The 18,418-nt window shown below is 38.8% G+C and overlaps 1 protein-coding gene across 2 annotated transcripts in view; it reads right to left on the bottom strand.

Annotated features, from left to right (window-relative positions):
- The window catches only part of FBXW7 (F-box and WD repeat domain containing 7), a 173,841-nt gene that overhangs the window by 114,840 nt on the left and 40,583 nt on the right, over positions 1 to 18,418 (bottom strand). Inside the window, exon 1 of one of the 2 annotated variants that reach the window (XM_057419030.1) lies at positions 13,828 to 14,016. The exons of the other annotated variant lie outside the window; for it this stretch is intronic. Coding sequence (XP_057275013.1) covers positions 13,828 to 13,983 — 156 coding nt within the window. The 5' untranslated portion in view covers positions 13,984 to 14,016. Of the gene's footprint in view, positions 1 to 13,827; positions 14,017 to 18,418 lie in introns of those variants that run through there. 2 annotated transcript variants of the gene reach the window in all.

Here is an 18,418-nt window from a genome sequence, read left to right on the forward strand (position 1 = left end):
CAATGAAAATTAGTAATAGTTCACTTCAGATTCATAGTCTTTTCTGGTTCACAGTTTCCCCCATGTTAATAAGACCCATCAGAAGTGAACCAAGGATATCAACCCTAGTCTTACAAAGTAGCTGGCATCTGCAGCCTACACAGTTTGAGACAGAACCATAGAATAGTTAGGGTTGGAAAGGACCTTAAGATCATCAAGTTTCAACTCCCCTGCCATGGGCTGGGACACCTCACACTAAACCATGCCACCCAAGGCTCTGTCCAACCTGGCCTTGAACACTGCCAGGGATGGAGCATTCACAACTTCCCTGGGCAACCCACTCCAGTGCCTCACCACCCTTACAGTAAAGAACTTCTTCCTTATATCCAACCTAAACTTCCCCTGTTAAAGTTTTAACACATCCCAGAAATCCAAAGAACTGTACAAATGGTATTTAGAGACAAACTGCTGCCACTCCTCTTTATTTAATCACAGAACAAGCTGCAAATGCAGTTAAAATATTGAATATTTTCCAAGAGGTAAAATAATCTTATTCTATTTTTTGATAGATAAATGAGGAATAGAGTACTGGTCAAATGAAATCACCAGAAAGATCCTCACTACGTCACTACCCTAATGTGTGAGCTTCCTGCTTCTTTGGCAGTCACTTTCAGAACCGAGCATCCTGAGAAAGCTCATGAAGACAGATAATTTCAAGACAGGGGGTTGGGTGGGAGAAGTAAGATACTTCATGAAGATGCAACAGATCGAAGAATAAGGAATTTCTAGCTATAAAATACGGTGCCAGTGTTAAGTACACGGTGCTACTTACCAAATCCTCAACAATAAGTAGCAGTGGGAAAGATCACAACTGAACGCAGAAACAGCTACTGCCTTTTGATATTCACAGATGTTGTTATTAAAGTAGAAGAAATAAAACACAGGTCATTTACATCACCTGAAGCTTCTCTGCTCTGGCAGCAGGAGTGCCATACGCTATTTCAAAAGTTAACACAAAACCCTCAAAACCTAACACTTACAGATCATGCATTCATTCACATTTTATAAAGGACTTGCTTACAAGATGCAGCAAGAAGTCCAAAATGTCTGATGAGAAGATTCTTTGTTAATTCTGAAAAGTATCTGCAGTTGGTTTTGAGCATTCATTTATTTGCTCATGTAATGACCACACATTTGGGACTTCATGCTTCAGTAATAATGAAAGACAGTAGGGGTAGTAAAAGATAGTAACAAAGCGGCCTGTAAAACCTCTGCTCTCTTTTGAAAAAAATCCCGAGTGGGAAGACTGCCATACCTTTACATTTTCCATTTCCACTATACAATATCCCACAGCTGAAATGCTCAGTGGTGCTCCACAGCCTCAGTTAAATTTTGGAAAAGTCTGTTGAAGTCCTTAGTATCTGCAGGAGTAGAACCACCACAGGGCTTGCTTCTTAATATGCATGTATCACCTCTAAATTACTTACCAGTAAGCTTCATAGCCAGTACATAAACATGAAATCCAAAAAATCCAAATGCAAGTGCTTTCACTTGCCCTTCACAGGGCAAATCCTTTTTCCAACTACAGGCTCGACAAATAACAATTAGGATTTCCCACTGTCAATACACACATACCTTTCCAGAGAGAATGAGCCAAGTGGCTCTTGTACAACAGAGACCATCATCTATACTGTCTAAAGGACAGTATCTGCTCAAAAAAATCCAAAGTCTCAGACCAAGAAGAGAAGGAATATGTAAAATCAAGATATGCATTAGTTGCTTGCAATGGGACAGATACGCTGCTTTTAAGTTGCTCCACTGCTGTTTAAGGAAATTAAAAGTAGTAACACAGGAAAGTGGGGCTTGAGATCACAGAAAACCAGTATTTTGAGAAAAAAACTGGAAGGTGAAGTTAGAAGCTGTGTGCCATAACAGAGAATATTCCAGGCACGTGTGATAGCATACAACTAGAATTGAAGTATAAGGGATAGCAAGAAAAAAAATGTGAAGAGTAGAATAAATTATACAGTATAAGGTCTCGGGCGAATTATAGATAATTCATTACTAGATACAGAGCAAACAGGATCTGATCTGTTCAATGTCCAAAGCCATGAAAGTGCATTATTGATCTACTGTATTATGCAGGGCTTGGAAAGAGACGACAACTCAGGAGTAAGTGTTCCAGCATATCAATTTTTATATTTAGTAACAGCTGAAACAAGGAGAAATATACACTTTGTAACATTAATACTCAATTGCTTATTTTATGCTTCAAAATAAATTGGCTTTGTGCACTGAGAAGAGGAACACTGTCATAAAGGCCAAGAACTCAATTCCTTAATTTAATATTTAAAGTTTACCTAACAATGGAGATGAAGGGAGCCCAAGCAGCATTGTCCTTGCAGCATATTATTGATGCTGCTAGAACAAAACTTTCAAAATGGAAACTAACAATAAGTTAAACTAGTTCACCAACTACACTAATGTCTAAAGTAGCTACAATGCTTAGAAGCATTTTCAAAATATCTTCATCTCTCTGAACTCCATTTTACATACCCAACATATACCTGTGTAAAACTGTGTACAGTCCTGAACCTTAAAGGCTGCTAAACCACAACCCAAGTTTTACATCGTGTGAAAGCAGCAAAAAAAAAAAAAAAAAAAAATCTATTTATCTCTGCATGGAACTCTCAGCAAGAGCAGAGTTATTTAGAGCTGGTATGACAGATCTACAACAGGATACAATGAGAGTTATGAACCAAATAATGCCTTCTTGCACTCTACCTGAGCAAATGAAAGACTGTACTACAATCCTTGCATGAAAATTAATCAAATGTTCTGTTTGCAACAGACTTTACCCAATACCAGAAGATATTTACCAGTCATCAGTACAATCATTAATGTAAAACAACTAAAGAGAAAAGTCTTCATGTATTAGCAGCACTTGAATATATTTAGAGTTCTAGCAAGTTTTACAGTGGAAAATACTGGACTCATGGTTCTAGGAATATCAGTCCTGCTACTGTGATAAGAAGGCCTGTCAAGATATGATAACTACTGTATATTCACACTAAAAAAGAAGCCTAAAGTTCTACAGCAGTAGTACCTGCCTTTCTCAGCATCAAGGATATCTTAACTGGCCATCTGAGAACTTGCTTTTTAGAACCAAAAGTATAATTGCATTCAAACAGCATGAGCAAATGCACAAAATCTGCTATTTGTGATTAGAAGTGGCTAAATAAAGTACAAAAATACCAGTGTGTCCTTACCGTTCCCTCCTCAAAAAACTATGCCAACTACAACTGCAAGTGAGGTTTGACACCATCTGTCACCTAATTATATCTTATATAATATATGTCATCAGGACATTTACCATAGCCATCACTCTGCAAGTGATAGCACAAGGTTTAAGTATTCAAGTACCTACATTTTCCTGCTCATGGAACCAAAGTCACAAATACCTGTAAAGCTGCATGTGCCAATACAAGACCTTTCCAGATGCAATGGCTAAAATAAACTGGTAACAGTTAGACAGTCAATAAACTGCCATCACCTTTTTATTTCTCAGCTATTCCCACAAGCAGGCACTTGTATGCATTATTTTCTACAGTTTCCACACTTAGAATTTTAATTCTGAAAGTCAAAGATCAACTACACACATTTCAACAGCATCCACTTCATTCAGTATGTGGAGATCTAGTTTGAAGGCGTGCTTCTCTCATCAGTAGACAAGAGAGGACATTAAGAGTCTGTTCCATAAGTTACACGAATCTGATGCCACTGTCTTTTAGCACTTCTGCAACCCACTGTTCCAAAAATGGCCACTTTGTGCACTAACAGAGTGCTATAGCCTCTCCTACTGACCTGTAAAGAAATCAAATCCTGTGCCCACTTATTGCTACTGACACATTCAGTACATCGGATGACATCTGAAGTGCTCAGTACCTATTAAGACCTTATTGTGAAAACTTCAACATCCTGAATTTGGCTGGATCTATATAGCAAAGTTTACACTGACTTAAAAGCAGACAAAATCCCTGAAAATTTCCAGATTAAATTCTTTCCAGAGGCTCTACACTCCCTTAGCTGTGTTAAAAAGCTAAGAATTGGATTTGATTTTTATCCTAACTCTAGATGTGAGAATTTAGGTGAGTCACTATCTACCTTATGCCCTTTTTCACCAGCTATATGAAGGGGAAGTCACCTTTTTAAGGTACTTGGAACACCCTATGGGTGTTTCCCCGCCTTTCAGTCACTCAAGACTTAACTTTTCTTGGTGTTTTTCCCAGAAAGGAAAAGCTATAAAAAGAAAATGCGATCCAGGGGGAAAACAGCTGAAAACAATCTGAGAACTGGTTTCCATGCTCAGATTTGCCAGGGGCTGGAAGAGGGACCTTCAGCCTCTTGACTTTCAGAGTCTGTCTCCCCATTTATAAAGTGAGGTTTATTAAACATTCTTTCCTGCAAAAAGTCTTTGAAAAAGTGAAAAACAAAGGATCAAGAACATGGTTGCCTTGTCAGTCCAACTTCTTCCTGCCCATGCATTACAACCTCTCACCAGTTTTGCCCTCAGGGCCTATCAACCTGCCCACAGAATGCAAACAAGGGGTATTCAGTGAGGTACTTTCCACCTTCATTATTCAGTGCAAGTTTCCAGGTTATATTATATATATTTTCTAGAATGCTTAATGTTATAGTGTGTATGTATGCTTTGTGGCTGGAGTGATTTTTGTCTCCCTTCTGCAGCAGACAGGCCTGCACAGACTTCACCAAGGTCAGCTATGCTGAACTTAACTGTGATACCAAGTTCCTCTGAAATTCAGACTTGTATCTATAACAATGTCAGAGTTCAAAGCACAGCTATGCTACAACTCCAACTCTTCATTCAAACTCGATTTCCTGAGCACTACACCTCTCCCCTCTCCTTTTAGCTTGTTGGAACCATCACAAGCTGACTGTGCTGATTATGCTCCTTCTTCCTCTAGCATTTCCCCATCCCAGAAAGGCCTGATGACCAGGCTAAGACCTGGCCCTAAAGCAAAAATTAAGCAAAAATGTCAGAAGATTTTACAGTCTGTATGTCAGGCTCAGTTAGATGAGCAATGAAGAAACACACACATGAACATTATCAGAGTGAAATCTGATGGAGATTGATTATTTCAGCATTTATTTCCCTTCAGCACAGCATTCTAACAAGATAGCACAGAATAACAAAAGGAATAAGGATTCTAACCAGTTGCTAGGGTGTCAGCTAGGAGGGAAAGCTATATTTTAGTCCTGTTCTTTCCATATTGTTAGCAAGTTTTCAAGGCAGACCTGGAAATAACACAGGGAGCAGATTCTGGTACTTGGGCATCTCTTCCCCAAACTCGGGCAAAGTACACCAAGTCTGCAAAATCTTTCTTTCTTCTTGCTTTCTTCCCCCTCATCCTTGATCACACAGTGGCTTACACACCACAACAGATGCCCCCACCCAAACAATTTCTCAGCAGTCTTCTAGAAAAAGTGATGTGCTTACACCCTTGCAGAATCAGGAAGAAACAAAAACTGGCCTTCAGCACTCTTGCCATCATCCTTTCATTCAAATGATAGGCATTACCACTAACACCATTCCAGAAAAGGCCTGTTCATTTAGGCTGTCATCACTAGGGACCAGCTCTTGTGCTCTGCAGTGTAAGCCAGCATAGGGATCTAACGCACAGCATTTCCAACAGCCTCAGTCTGCAATATGAGAAACATTCTTTTACAATAGCAGCTTTATGTTTGTAAAATAAGGAGAAAGTACCTTATTGCACACATACCTTCTTATGTGGGATTAAACATTTGATAAGAATACATATAGCAAACAACACAACAGAGACTGACATCCTTCATTGTTAGTTCCCCTCCTCAGACCAACTGCAGGTTTGGGTGGAGAGAAAGCAAAGGAAGGAACCAAGACAAAGGCACATGCAGGCTCAGGAGCTACTGGAGATCCCTTACAAGTGCCCAGAGAAATGGAGTAATGAAATTGTGCTGCTTTTTAGATGCTGAATGACAGTACCTCAAGTAAGAAAAGAGACTTAAAAAAAACAAACCCAAACAAAAACCAAACAAAACATTAGCTGCAGGCATACGGAGTGTGTGTATAAAAGAGAAGGTTATAACCTTTCATTAACTCAGATTCATCTGAATAGTTTTTAATATAGTGAACTCTTATTCACTCACCCTGAAGGCTAAGATCTTGCTATGATTTAGCTCAAAGTAATTTTTTACTGTAAATACTAAGTTGCTGATAAAAATGAGAGATTTTAAATGTAAGTGCTGACACAACCCTAACTACAGAGTTCTGCACAGCACAGTGGCATAGCTATAATTAAAAAGACAGCTAACATCAAGTAAAAAGCTTCACTGAAAACCTTTTAAGCGGATCAATACAGAATCATCAGACATCTCAACAGGGAGGATAAAGGAAGAAAGAGGATTCTTATGGAATTTAGAAAAATTACACATGTATTAATAAAAAAATACATATCTTTTGAAGTCCATGGAGAACAAGTTGTTAAACTTACAGTCTGATTCTAATATTATCTATAAAGCATAGCATATCAGGGGCAGGGACACCTCACACTAGACCATGCTGCCCAAGGCTGTAGCCAACCTGGCCTTGAACACTGCCAGGGATGGAGCATTCACAACTTTTTGGGGAAACCCACTCCAGTGCCTCACCACCCTCACAGTGAAAAACTTCCTTATATCTAACCTGAACTTTGCCTGTTTAAGTTTAAACCCATTAACCCTTTTCCTATCACTACAGTCTGTGGTGAAGAGTCCCTCTCCAGCATCCTTGCAGGCCCCCTTCAGATATTTGTTTCTGTTTTTCTTACATTGCAGTATAACTGCAAAGACAGTTAAGGTTGCAGATAAAATACGACTAGAACAGGAATAAAAACAGTACTGAGAAAACAATTTTTTTGAAAGCTTCAGAACAGAAGCTTTAAAAAAAATGTGTAAGAAAAAAGTCTTTGCAATCACTTTACTAAAACACTGAGCAGAGTATAGCATTTAGCTTATGAGGATGTAACAGACAGACTTTTAAGCAACTCAGTGTTGGAAGAATGGCCAGAACAGTTCTTACTGCATCAGCTTTATTCCTGTGCCCCTGAATACCACCTACTAAGGCTGGAAGTGAACAGGCTCCGAGTCACAGCACAAAGTCCTAAACAGAAAAGTCTGGTACTCTGCAAAATAAAAACGCATTCACAGGAACATTAAGCTACCAGTAGGTAGGAAGTTTCTTGGAGTGCCTCGCAAACCAGTCACACCATGCACGCATATTCGTTTTTGCTCCAAGAACGTGAATCTCTTTATTGCTGTGATGACATTTCACTTCCTATGGCTCATTGCTGTCTTGTGTAATTTAATGAGTAAAAAGCAACCATTAGGGGGGGGCTGTGAGGAAGGGAGGAGGAGTTATCGAGATTGTATACAAAATTGGTTTTATTAAAATTGGCAATATTTAATTTGAACCCCAGAATCTCATAGCCTTTAATATTATTAACAGGGCTACCTGTGTTGTAGCACTTACAATACCATTTTTTAAGAAAGTGAGTCTACTAAAAATCAGGATTTGCAATGTCAGCCTGCTGGGATGAAGAAAAACTCTACTGTTCTGGTAAACTGTCCCAATTAGGACTTTTCGGGAAATCTCATTTATTTCTGAAATCGATTTCTCCCCTCCCTACATTCAGCTTTGAGCAAAAGGATATTGCAATGGTTTTGCTAGCTCTTACATTGCTGTTATCTTGATAATGACAATATTGATGACAGTAATAGCATTTTACCACAAAATGTTACTGTTTGCTGGGTTGTCATTATTTTTCCTGTTTTGCCAACAGCAGGAAAGAAATTATGTGATGCTGTTTAAAAAAAAAAAAAGTGAAAGAGAGAAACCACTTAGGCTTGACAAAGACCAAGGACAACTGAAATACTAACATAGGAAGAAGGAATCTTTAAAAGAGTTAATAGATGACAATGCAACAAAAGCTGGATTAGGTCTTCGTGTTACAGAACAGCCTGCATCAAGAGAACGAGCGGTACAATTTAGCTCTGAACACTGTTACTGCTGAGCCCCAAACTCGGGGTTACAGCACAAATGGAATCCTGTGCTGCGCTAAGCAGATGGTCTGACTACAGAATCATAGTGGTTCCTCTGATCTTAGAAATGTCCCCTGCTTAGTTCCTCAGCATAGTCTGCTGTCTCCCACACACAGAAGGCTTCCTCCCTCTTGGTTCTGCGCCCTCACCCCCATCTCCTCATTCAAACACCACCAAGCATGGTTCTTTCCTCCAGATTATTTAGAAGAAATGTCTAATGCTATTCAATGTTAAGCTCATACCTTGAGGTATTCACAGTCCATTTTACCCTCTCCACCCTTACGATTATGCTAACCTCTCAACCCAGAAAGTAGACATAAAATGGCACAAACAACAAAGTTCCCAAAAACACCTTTCTGCTCACTAAGGTGAAATACTTCATGCCATTGTTGCGTGTTACTTGGTTTTGTTCTACCATACACAAAATACGTGAAGTAGGTATCTCCACAGGAAAGAGAAGCTAGGAAGTTTTAGTCTTCAGCACCCATATGACATAGCATTTATATATGAAAATCCATTTACAAAAAGAATTAAATTTTCAAAGGGTCTTGACCTAAAAAAGCATAATTGTACTTTTTTAAGAAGATATATCTAGAGTTGTATTTTCTCTTCAGTCTACTTAAAGCTTTGATTTTTGTCTTTAATATACATATATATCCTAAGAATATATCTATACTCTATATATTCTGGGAAACACTGCTAAGAATATATATGTATATTCTCAGCAGAACTAAATTTAGCCATGTGGGAGTTACCAGGTTCCTTTTAGAAACATTAGGGCCGCTATCTAAAATGCAGAATTATGATCACAAATTTTATTTCTTAGAGAATGAAGCCTGACATTCAGATCCCAGGTAAGTTTCCAATGACACCAATTTGGAAGCCTGCAGGAAGCAAACAAGAAAACACAAATCCCAACTATAACTCTTGTGTGTGTGTGTGTGTGTGTGTATTTTTATATACATACACTGCACCACTATTTGCAAATGAAAGAAAAATCCCTGTAATTCAGCAGCTATTCAAGATTCATATATACATGGAAAAAAAGGTCAGTGGCTCACAGCAAGGTTTTCGACCCTCTGATAAAGTTCCTGCCTGCTTCTAGTTCCTAATAACTTATTGCTTCTCTCCTTAGTAATCCATTTTTAGCTTCCTCAAGTCTTCCACCAATTTCATGCAGGACTTGTTGATTTTTTCCCCCTTTTTTTTTTCCAAGCACTTCTTCCACTACTGGTACTTTTCCACTTTGAGATGAAAACTAAACATATAAGAAGGCAGTAATAGCCATTCTTATAAAATGAGCATGTCTGACAAATTTTGAGGTGCAAGATATGCCATGCATCTTTTTTCAGTCAGATTACCTTATTCCGGATTTAATTCAAGTTAGGTTTAGAACAGGCCCTAAAATGACCTGCAATTGCCAGTGAACTACTATTTGTTCCTACTGAAAATACAAGGGAGGGAAGCAATCAATCAATCTAATCAATTCCTCATTAAGTAATCAGGTACAGAAGCCTTCAGCTGATCTGCAAGGTCAGGGAGAGTGAAAAATAGAGTTTACAAGATCATTACCTTTTGTCTTTAGCTACACAGGTGTTCATAAATAGCTAAGCGCTTGCTTTCACTCCACAACTCTGCATTAGAGACAGACTGCTTACTGCCAATATCCCAACCCTACTATAACAGTTAAGATCACTAGAAATAACTTTTAACCTAGCTACGTTGCTTCCACAATCATGCAAAAACTCTCATTCTCTAGCCTCACTTCTTCTCATCCTAATTCAAACCCCCCCCAGTATGATGCAAACAGGAAGCATTACAGCCTGACCCCCAGAACTGCTTCCCTGCTCAGCCATCTCTCTTCCCAAAAGCATCTGCTCCCCAAAGCAAGCACTGGCAAAGTGAAAGCAGAGACCCTGCTTGCCCTACCATACAACAGCCAGGGAGACAGAGCTACTTCTGCTTTCCATAGAGACTGATCATGCCATTACAATGTATGTTGTCCACGTCCAACTCTTCATCCAGTGTAATTCTAAATCAGAAGGGAATGTAGGTCTGTGCTCCATTTCCAGAATGGAGAGAAAATGCAAGAACTTCTCAAACAAAAGACTGAAATATTTCAAAAGTGATTCTTTTCACTTAATCATAGAATTATAGAATGGTTAGGGTTGGAAGGGACCTTAAAGATCATCTGATTTTTGCAAAGAGATCACTACACAGAAGTACAAGACTTTTATTGGTACCAAGCACTCACAATGTAGTAACGCTTCCAGCTTCCCCAGAAGCTAGCATGGCTATGCGAAACAGCACAAAAACATAGTACTACCACATTTCAGCAAAATCAGACTAAGCTAGACGGGTTAAAAATGGTGTTTTTCTTCCAGGAAACATCATTTTGTCAGTATTTCTCCGGAAAACACCTCTAAGACTTCTGCTAAGGCATATAAAAGGTATATTAGCAATGATGGCTTTTATAAAATCAAAGTAATTCTCTCACATGCTTCTTAAAAAAATAAAGCAATCTAATCTGTTGAAACATTTCTTCTGCTTTCATTTTGGGAAAATTTTAAACATGCAACATTTTAAGCCTGCAAAATCATCCCATTAAATCAATTGCACAATTCAACCAATTCTGGCAAATACTAAGGCCTAATTAACAAGGTTAATTTTCAGCAATGAATAAACAATTTAAGATAAAGACAGTTTCTCTTCAACTTTAATATAGGCTTTTACTATAATGTTTAGCCTAATGTTTTACACACTCAGTTTTGTTCTATGACAATTTCTTTAGAAAACAAGTCCTTCCCAGGCATACTGTAGCAGCTTCCACTATAAATATCTTATGGCTGAATAAGAAAACAGCTACCCTCATTTTAAATCCGGCAAAGAGCTGGCTTTTGTTAATTATAGCTCCGCTTAGGTGTTTGTACCTGAAGTAACATGCTGTTCATAAGGTCTACATGCCTATCTGCCCCAGACGTGACTGTGCAGTGGGAGCTGGGAGCCCACAGTAAGAGTGCAGCGGGGTGGCCATGGGCACTGTGGACCCAAGGGTCACCAACATGCACTAGAGGCACTTTGACAAGTCTCCAGCTGACCTTTCAGACTGCTAAATCCAATTTCAATGATTCTGATACTACTGTTCCATTAGTTCCATTACTCCTTCCGCTCCATTAGCGTAACAGTACTCCCACAGCACATATTCCGGTATTTACTATCACTTCAGTAACATTTCACTCTTAACAGAAAGGCCCTTTCCTCCTCTCTGGGCTAGCTAGAGTTTCATGGAGCTGCATGTTTTGCACTGCGGTTTTGTACACAAAATCCTACCATTTTACAAAACAAGCCCATTTTCCATTTTCTCTGAAAAAAAAATGTAATTCTTTCCAACTACTTTCCTTAGTAATTTTAAAAGATTTTTCTCTTGAACTTCAGAACACATTTCATTAGCTCTTTTCTCATTGTGTTTAGAATCGCAAAATACAATGGATGACATCAACTTTCTCAAATATTTTTATAAGAATACATCATCATGGGGGCAAAATTCCCATGTAGTTATAAACTAACCTTAAGATGTATAAAAAATAAAAACAAACTATTTAAGCTTATTTTTCTTCATCGAATTAACTCCTTTAAATGGAAGTGATTTTTAATTGATCTCTCTCTACAGCTAATAGGTGCATTTCCTAATGTCATTTAAGACAATTTAAAGTAAACAGGTGAAACACTGCAACACTGTTGCCTCAACACACAGCTTTTTTAAAGTCAAATCACTGAACTCAATCACTAAGTAAATGCTGCAACCCGAGCTCAGTGAAGTGCTACCCCCCGACCATCATCACCACCCGTGAACACTACTCCTCTTCAGGTTCAGAAAACATGCTTGGACTCATTCTGCTACTCCAAAACAATGCCCAGTTCTTTCAGACTGTAAACACGTATTATATGCTGGTGAAATAGGAATTTGGGTTTCTTTTCACACATACAAATTGGTGAGATACAAACCTATTTCACCAAAGGCACTCATACCCGTTTCACAACACCAAACAAGCCACACTACAACAAACCCAAATCAAACAGCTGAGAAGAATCTGAACTACATGAACAAATGCAGGTATCTTCTCCTCATTAAGATAAAGGTGTAAAAAATTATAAGAAAAGAAACCATTTCTTTTAGTTGGCTTGTCTGAGGTATAAATGGAAAACCAAAGTTAAAACCTATTAGTTTAAATCAAATGTTTCTTGCTCACTGTTTTTTATCAAGTGAGAACTTGTTGAAAAATACTAAACTTCAGTTTAGTTTAATCATGACTAGTTTCAACAATTTCAAATCCAGCCACCTTGATTTATTTCAGGCCATTTAAATCACTGCATATATATGATTACTTTAGAAATTGTTACATATTTGATCTTGGCTATTAGTTATTCAATCACCTACAGTACACAGCATACCAGTGTCTTCAGGACAAAATGAGTGCCATTCTCTAAATTTCTGTATGCTGAAGTTATCTTTTGACTGTTTCTTATTTTGAGGTCCAATTGAGACACTTCTACTTCCTGCTGCAAGTTTTTCCCCATCAGTTTTCACTTCAAGATTGAAAAAACAACAATTAAAAGCCACTTTTCGTAACTCCATGGGTTTTTTCTGGTTTTTCATTTTCATTCTTATGTGATATAACACATAACAGTGAAAAAACATTGAGAAGGGCATGTTTATTCTTGCACAATAACTGGGAAGAACTAAGACTTCTTTGAAAAATGAAAAGAATTAGGTATATACTATTAATAACCACTGTAATACATTTTGTGCTCATACGACTCTCCAATTAACCTGGAAATTAATGGTGTATTACATATCTTAAAAGCTCTAAGAGTTTAAGAAGATTCAATTTTATCAGCCTAAGACAGCTTGGTCCAAAAGGTGGACCCAATTAAACTCCCCAATTTCATTCACTGGATCACATCTCCTAGTGACTTCTTCTACAGTAAATTCTATATTCTGATACAGAGTGGGTTTTGTTTAGTTCAGTTTGGTTTGTTTTCTAATTAGAGACAGATTTCTGTTTCCAAAGCATAATATATGAAAATTATGACATTTAATAGCAATCCACAAATAACTGCTGTACACTCTCCTCTAGGCACAGACTTGGAATACATTTAGCACAGACAAAATTCTCAGGAAACGCATACAGCACATGCATTAATGTGTTTCAAGTGGCTATCAGGAAAGGGGATAATTTGACATGCATGAAGTTGACTAAAACAATTTTCACTTCTACACAGAAAGGATTTTACAAAGAATCCCAAATCTGGAGTCAGTATTTAAATATTCAATGAATTTCCAATGACACCGCTAGAGAAGCTTTTATTCTGACAAATGAGATGTTACATCTTTGAGCATCCAGCAGTTTCAGAGGAACTCGGGGCTGCAATCAAAACATCCATTAGAGTGCTCCACGTTTCAGAACAAGCAAGCAAGTGGTTGTCAGTGCAGCCAGTAAATCACCTGATCCTATTACAAAATCAATTACTGCAGCACATTTCTATTGCTACACAACCTGATAATGGCAAAATGATATTGGATAGTTACTGCAAGGTCAAAAAAACCTGCTAAGAACATCTGAAATTTGTCTTTTTATCATGTTAGTCCAAATTATACATCACCCTTTTAATGGTATATAGTGAAATAGTGAAAATTTAAAATAGAGTTACCTTCTTTGGCCGATTGAGACATTCAATAGATAGTCTCTGCAACTGCTCTGATGTATGACTGCAAGACAGAAGATTGGAGCAGCAGGTTGAACAGCCCAGCCTCTTCATTAAAGAAGAAATAATGCTGCAGCCACAGCCACACATTGACTTGCTCATCAGATGAGTTTATTCTTAAAGAAATTAGGACTCGTACTGTCCCATAAACACTCAAAATTGGCCAGCTGCCTCATTCTGCAGCTCCCTGGCTGAAATTATGACTGCTAAACAAAATAGGAGAAGGGAAAAAAAAAAGAAAAAAAAACCCTCAAAAAAAATGTCAGCCAGTCTCCTCAGCAAGTAATACCTCCCATTTAAAAACCACGTTCATTCTTTCCTGTACTCCTCTTTGCAAAGTAAGCTCCTTTGAAAAGATGGGCAGCTGTTTAACAGAGGAGTGAATTCCGGGGTGGCAGCCTCTCCAACCTGCTTGCTGACTACTTCTTCTGTGGCTTCTGTCACTTCCAGCCTGTTTCACCCTGCCCACAGTGCAGCCTGCCCAGCCTGGGTCCCGGCCAGGAGGCTACGCCAGCAGCCCACAGCCGGGAGCCCCACCCCGCGCGGCCCCACGCTCGCCCACAGCATCCTCCGCGCCGGCGAGGGCCTCCGCTCTGCACGGCTGCGGCACTCAGCACACGTCCGGAGCTGCCAACCCATTGTAATGCCTCTGCTTGAAAAGGACCTTCCAATTACACAGGAGAACGACGGGACCTGTCTGACTGCTATACTCCCAGGCTATTTGCAGCGCCTGAGAGGAACAAAAAATAAACAGAAACTCTTCCTGAAAAGTCAGAATCTGTGAGAAAAATGCTGCCCAGGTGCACCAGATCCTGACTTAAGAATGGCTGCTACAAAGCTACGTGAGTGAGAACAACACTAGGAAAAGCCAACAGAAATTTAAACCCGGGAAGAAACAAGCACGAGAGAATTTATAGTAAAATGTCTAAAGGTACCACAACCAACTCCCCAAGTAAGTTAGAGGCAGATCATATTAAGCTTTAATAAAGTCCTCGAGGAGCCCTTAGCTCTGACAAAAGGAAAAAAAAAATTGCAAAACTAATTCAAATGAGCAGTCAGACATAAACAGGTCTTCTAACCTTTCAAAAGAGGTATACTCTGCTCAAAATATAAGCTTGACTGCCCCTCTAGTTTAACACACGCAAGTAACTTAGTCCTGGAAATGTCTTCTCACTTGCAAGAGATACTAATACAATAACTATATGCTTCTTTTTCCTTTCCATAGTGGGAGGAAAAAAAAAAAAAAGAAAAAGCAAGTAATATTGCAAAAAGCTCACTTTAATTGGTTTAAGATGGTATGGGATACTACTTCTGAAAGTAGAAGGTCTCACATTAACAAAACTGCTTAACCTGATTACAGGATAATCTGACTTGAAATAATTGTCACATTCATAGAGCTATCAGTCCTTGTTCAACAGCATACTCTCTAGCAAAAGCTTAAAGAAAAATGCAAGCGATGTGAGAACAGCTGAAATGAATATAGTCACAAAACAACTTCTCATTTTCACACTGCACTGAAAGCTGAATTTCGCTGCTGCTCTCTCCCTCCCCTTTACTCTCCTCTTTCCCCCTCCCCTTTCCTTGGTTTAAAGCTGAACTGAGCCTCTCCCTTCACCTTGCTGTGCCCTTTTGATATTCATGTTTCTATTAGATCAATTTCCAGTGGTATCTATATACAAGCATGCACAATAAATTGAACATTAATTAAAAAAAAATCCCTTTTGGTAGATAAAGACTACAGATGCAAACAAGCAAAATAATGCAGTAACCTTTTACTCGCCTGCTGGAGGTACTGTCTGCTGCATAGAATTTTAAATCCTCATCTGCAGATGCAATTGAGCTGGTATTGCCAAGGACTTTGCTCTTCCTGTGCTGATTCTACACGACTATTCATCAAAAGAGCACATAATATTGAAATTTAAAGTAATATCAGGTGAAATTACTTAAATGGCTAGAAAGGAGCCAACTTCCAAAAAAGCAGCCATAGCTCTGACCAGCCACATTTCACAGATGTGTCAGACACATTAGTGAAGAAATTCTTATTGCTGATGCATGCTTGCCAGCAATATGCAGGATGTGGAAGCAGAGAGCTAATGAAAAAAAATTAATACACAGATTTAAAGTGCAAGGATCATGCTCCAATGCTCAACATTTCACATGTCCTGCATACCACGAAAATCCCTTTTCAGAAGCATCTATTGTTCATAGAGCTAAGAAACCACTTAAAAGCAAGCCTTGCATCTCCCTATTTCAAATCCTGGTCTCTCAGTAGACTGCAGATAAGTTCTCCTATAAATACTCTTACTGTACCTGTATATCTGATAAATAGAAACACTAGCTTTTTTCTTTGCCAGCATGTAGTTAAGGTTAACACAGATATATTTCTTAAGAAGAAACAGCCTAAAGGAAAGCATCGATATTCGGGATAATGGTCTTGAGTAATAGGGTTAGGAAGTACAGGAGTACTTCACTAGAATTTGTATTATTCTTGGAAGAAATGAAGAGCCAGCAGCAAAGCCTGCTATTCATTATTTATGAATTTTTCCCCTCCTCATGTCAGTTTCCTTAATGTACTATTGATCTCAGGGCACATGCAGATAAAGCCAGTGACTGACAGCCACACTTTCATAGATTAAGTATCTGTAATATATATTAATATTTTCAAGGATACCAAAGTAATTTCACTGTGGGATATTTTTTTGTTATCAACGGACAACAAAATTGAAGTCCCAGTCTCAGTGACATAGGTGGAGATGAACAAACTTCACACACCCCCCCCAAAGCATCCTGCAGTATCATTTAAAATGTGAAGACAAACTTGTTTAAAGTTTACATTGGTGTTGCCACTGTATTTTGTTTCTTTTACTTTTCTAGTTCTCAGCAAAACCTTCACTACAATGTTTCACCTGAAATTGAACTTGCTTCCTATGTATCTTTTTAGTTACTTCCCCATTTCTAATTAAAGCACTAAATGCATGGCATTCTCCATAAAAGTCTTTAACAGGGCAAAGTCATGAAGACAATGTCCCCACAGTCACAGCTACCTTTCAGAATACCAGCTATTTTTATCATTATATTAGCTCCCATGACTTCCTCAAACTTAGTCAAATCCAAACTTTAAAACACAGCAGGATTGTTTATAATTTTAAAGGAACATTTCTCGTACTAACAAAGCTTTCTTGCAATACTCTTCATTATAAGCCACAGACTGTTCTTATGTTTATATATATATATGTACATATATCCATAAAGGCAAAGGAAAAAATATTTCTTGCTAAGCTAAGGCCATACTCTCATGTATGCAAAATCTCATTGGGCAAACAGCCAGACACACTCTTAGTTAAAGAGCCTGAATGAAATACTTTGACGCAGGAAGTCGAAAAGACAGTAGACGTGCAGAACATATACTTCACTTAGATGTTTGCAAGGATATACATATAGAAACAGTACATAAATTATGAAACACAGTTACTGAACAAATAATGAAGTACACACAAATTTGAACTGGGGAACGCCTTCCTACAAAAAGATCCTTGCCAATTCGGAGCAGCCCTGCAGAGAAGGACTTGGGGGTGCTGGTCGATGAGAAACTTAACATGAGCTGGCAGCGTGCACTCGCAGAAAGCCAGCTGTATCCTACGCTGCATCAAAAGGAGCGTGACCAGCAGGTCGAAGGAGGCGATTCTTGCCCCTCTACCCTGCTTTTGTGAGATCTCACCTGGAGTATTGTGTGCAGTTCTGGTGTCCTCAACATAAAAAGGACATGGAACTGTTGGAACAAGTCCAGAGGAGGGCCACGAGGATGATCAGGGGACTGGAGCACCTCCTGTATGAAAACAGGCTGGGAAAGTTGGGGCTGTTCAGCCTGGAGAAGAGAAGGCTGCATGGAGACCTCATAGAAGCCTTCCAGTATCTGAAGGGGAGCTATAGGGATGCTGGGGAGGGACTCTTCATTAGGGACTTCAGTGACAGGACAAGGGGTAACAAGTTAAAACTTAAACAGGGGAAGTTTAGATTGGATATAAGGAAGAAATTATTTACTCTTAACATGGTGAGACACTGGAACAGGTTGCCCAAGGAAGCTGTGAATGCTCCCATCTCTGACACTGTTCAAGGTCAGGTTGGACAGAGCCTTGGGCGACATGGTATAGTGGGAGGTGTTCCTGCCCACGGTAGGGGAGTTGGAACTAGATGATCTTAAGCTCCTTTCCAACCCTAACTGTTCTATGATTCTATGAAATCCGTGTAGCACATGCTTAGTAATACATCATTAGGGCAAACCCACTACACTATGCAATTCATCGTAAAGTCTGAATGCCTAAGCACATTGCTGAGATCTAAACACAACACATGATATACAGTAAGACACTCAAACTGAAAAAAAACCAACAGGCTTGTTACATACCTAGAAAACAGAAAGAGAATGTAAGAGAAGCTACAACTCTCAAGTGTTTAGGAGGGAAGATACTCTCCACAACAGATTAACAAGTTTTAAGACAACTCTCTGAAAGACAGTTGGAAATACCAGAGACCCATG

This window comes from Pezoporus wallicus, unplaced genomic scaffold, assembly GCF_028554395.1.
Source record: "Pezoporus wallicus isolate ANWC-B61680 ecotype Strahan unplaced genomic scaffold, APGP_CSIRO_Pwel_v1 contig_2384, whole genome shotgun sequence".
Classification (NCBI taxonomy): domain Eukaryota; kingdom Metazoa; phylum Chordata; class Aves; order Psittaciformes; family Psittacidae; genus Pezoporus; species Pezoporus wallicus.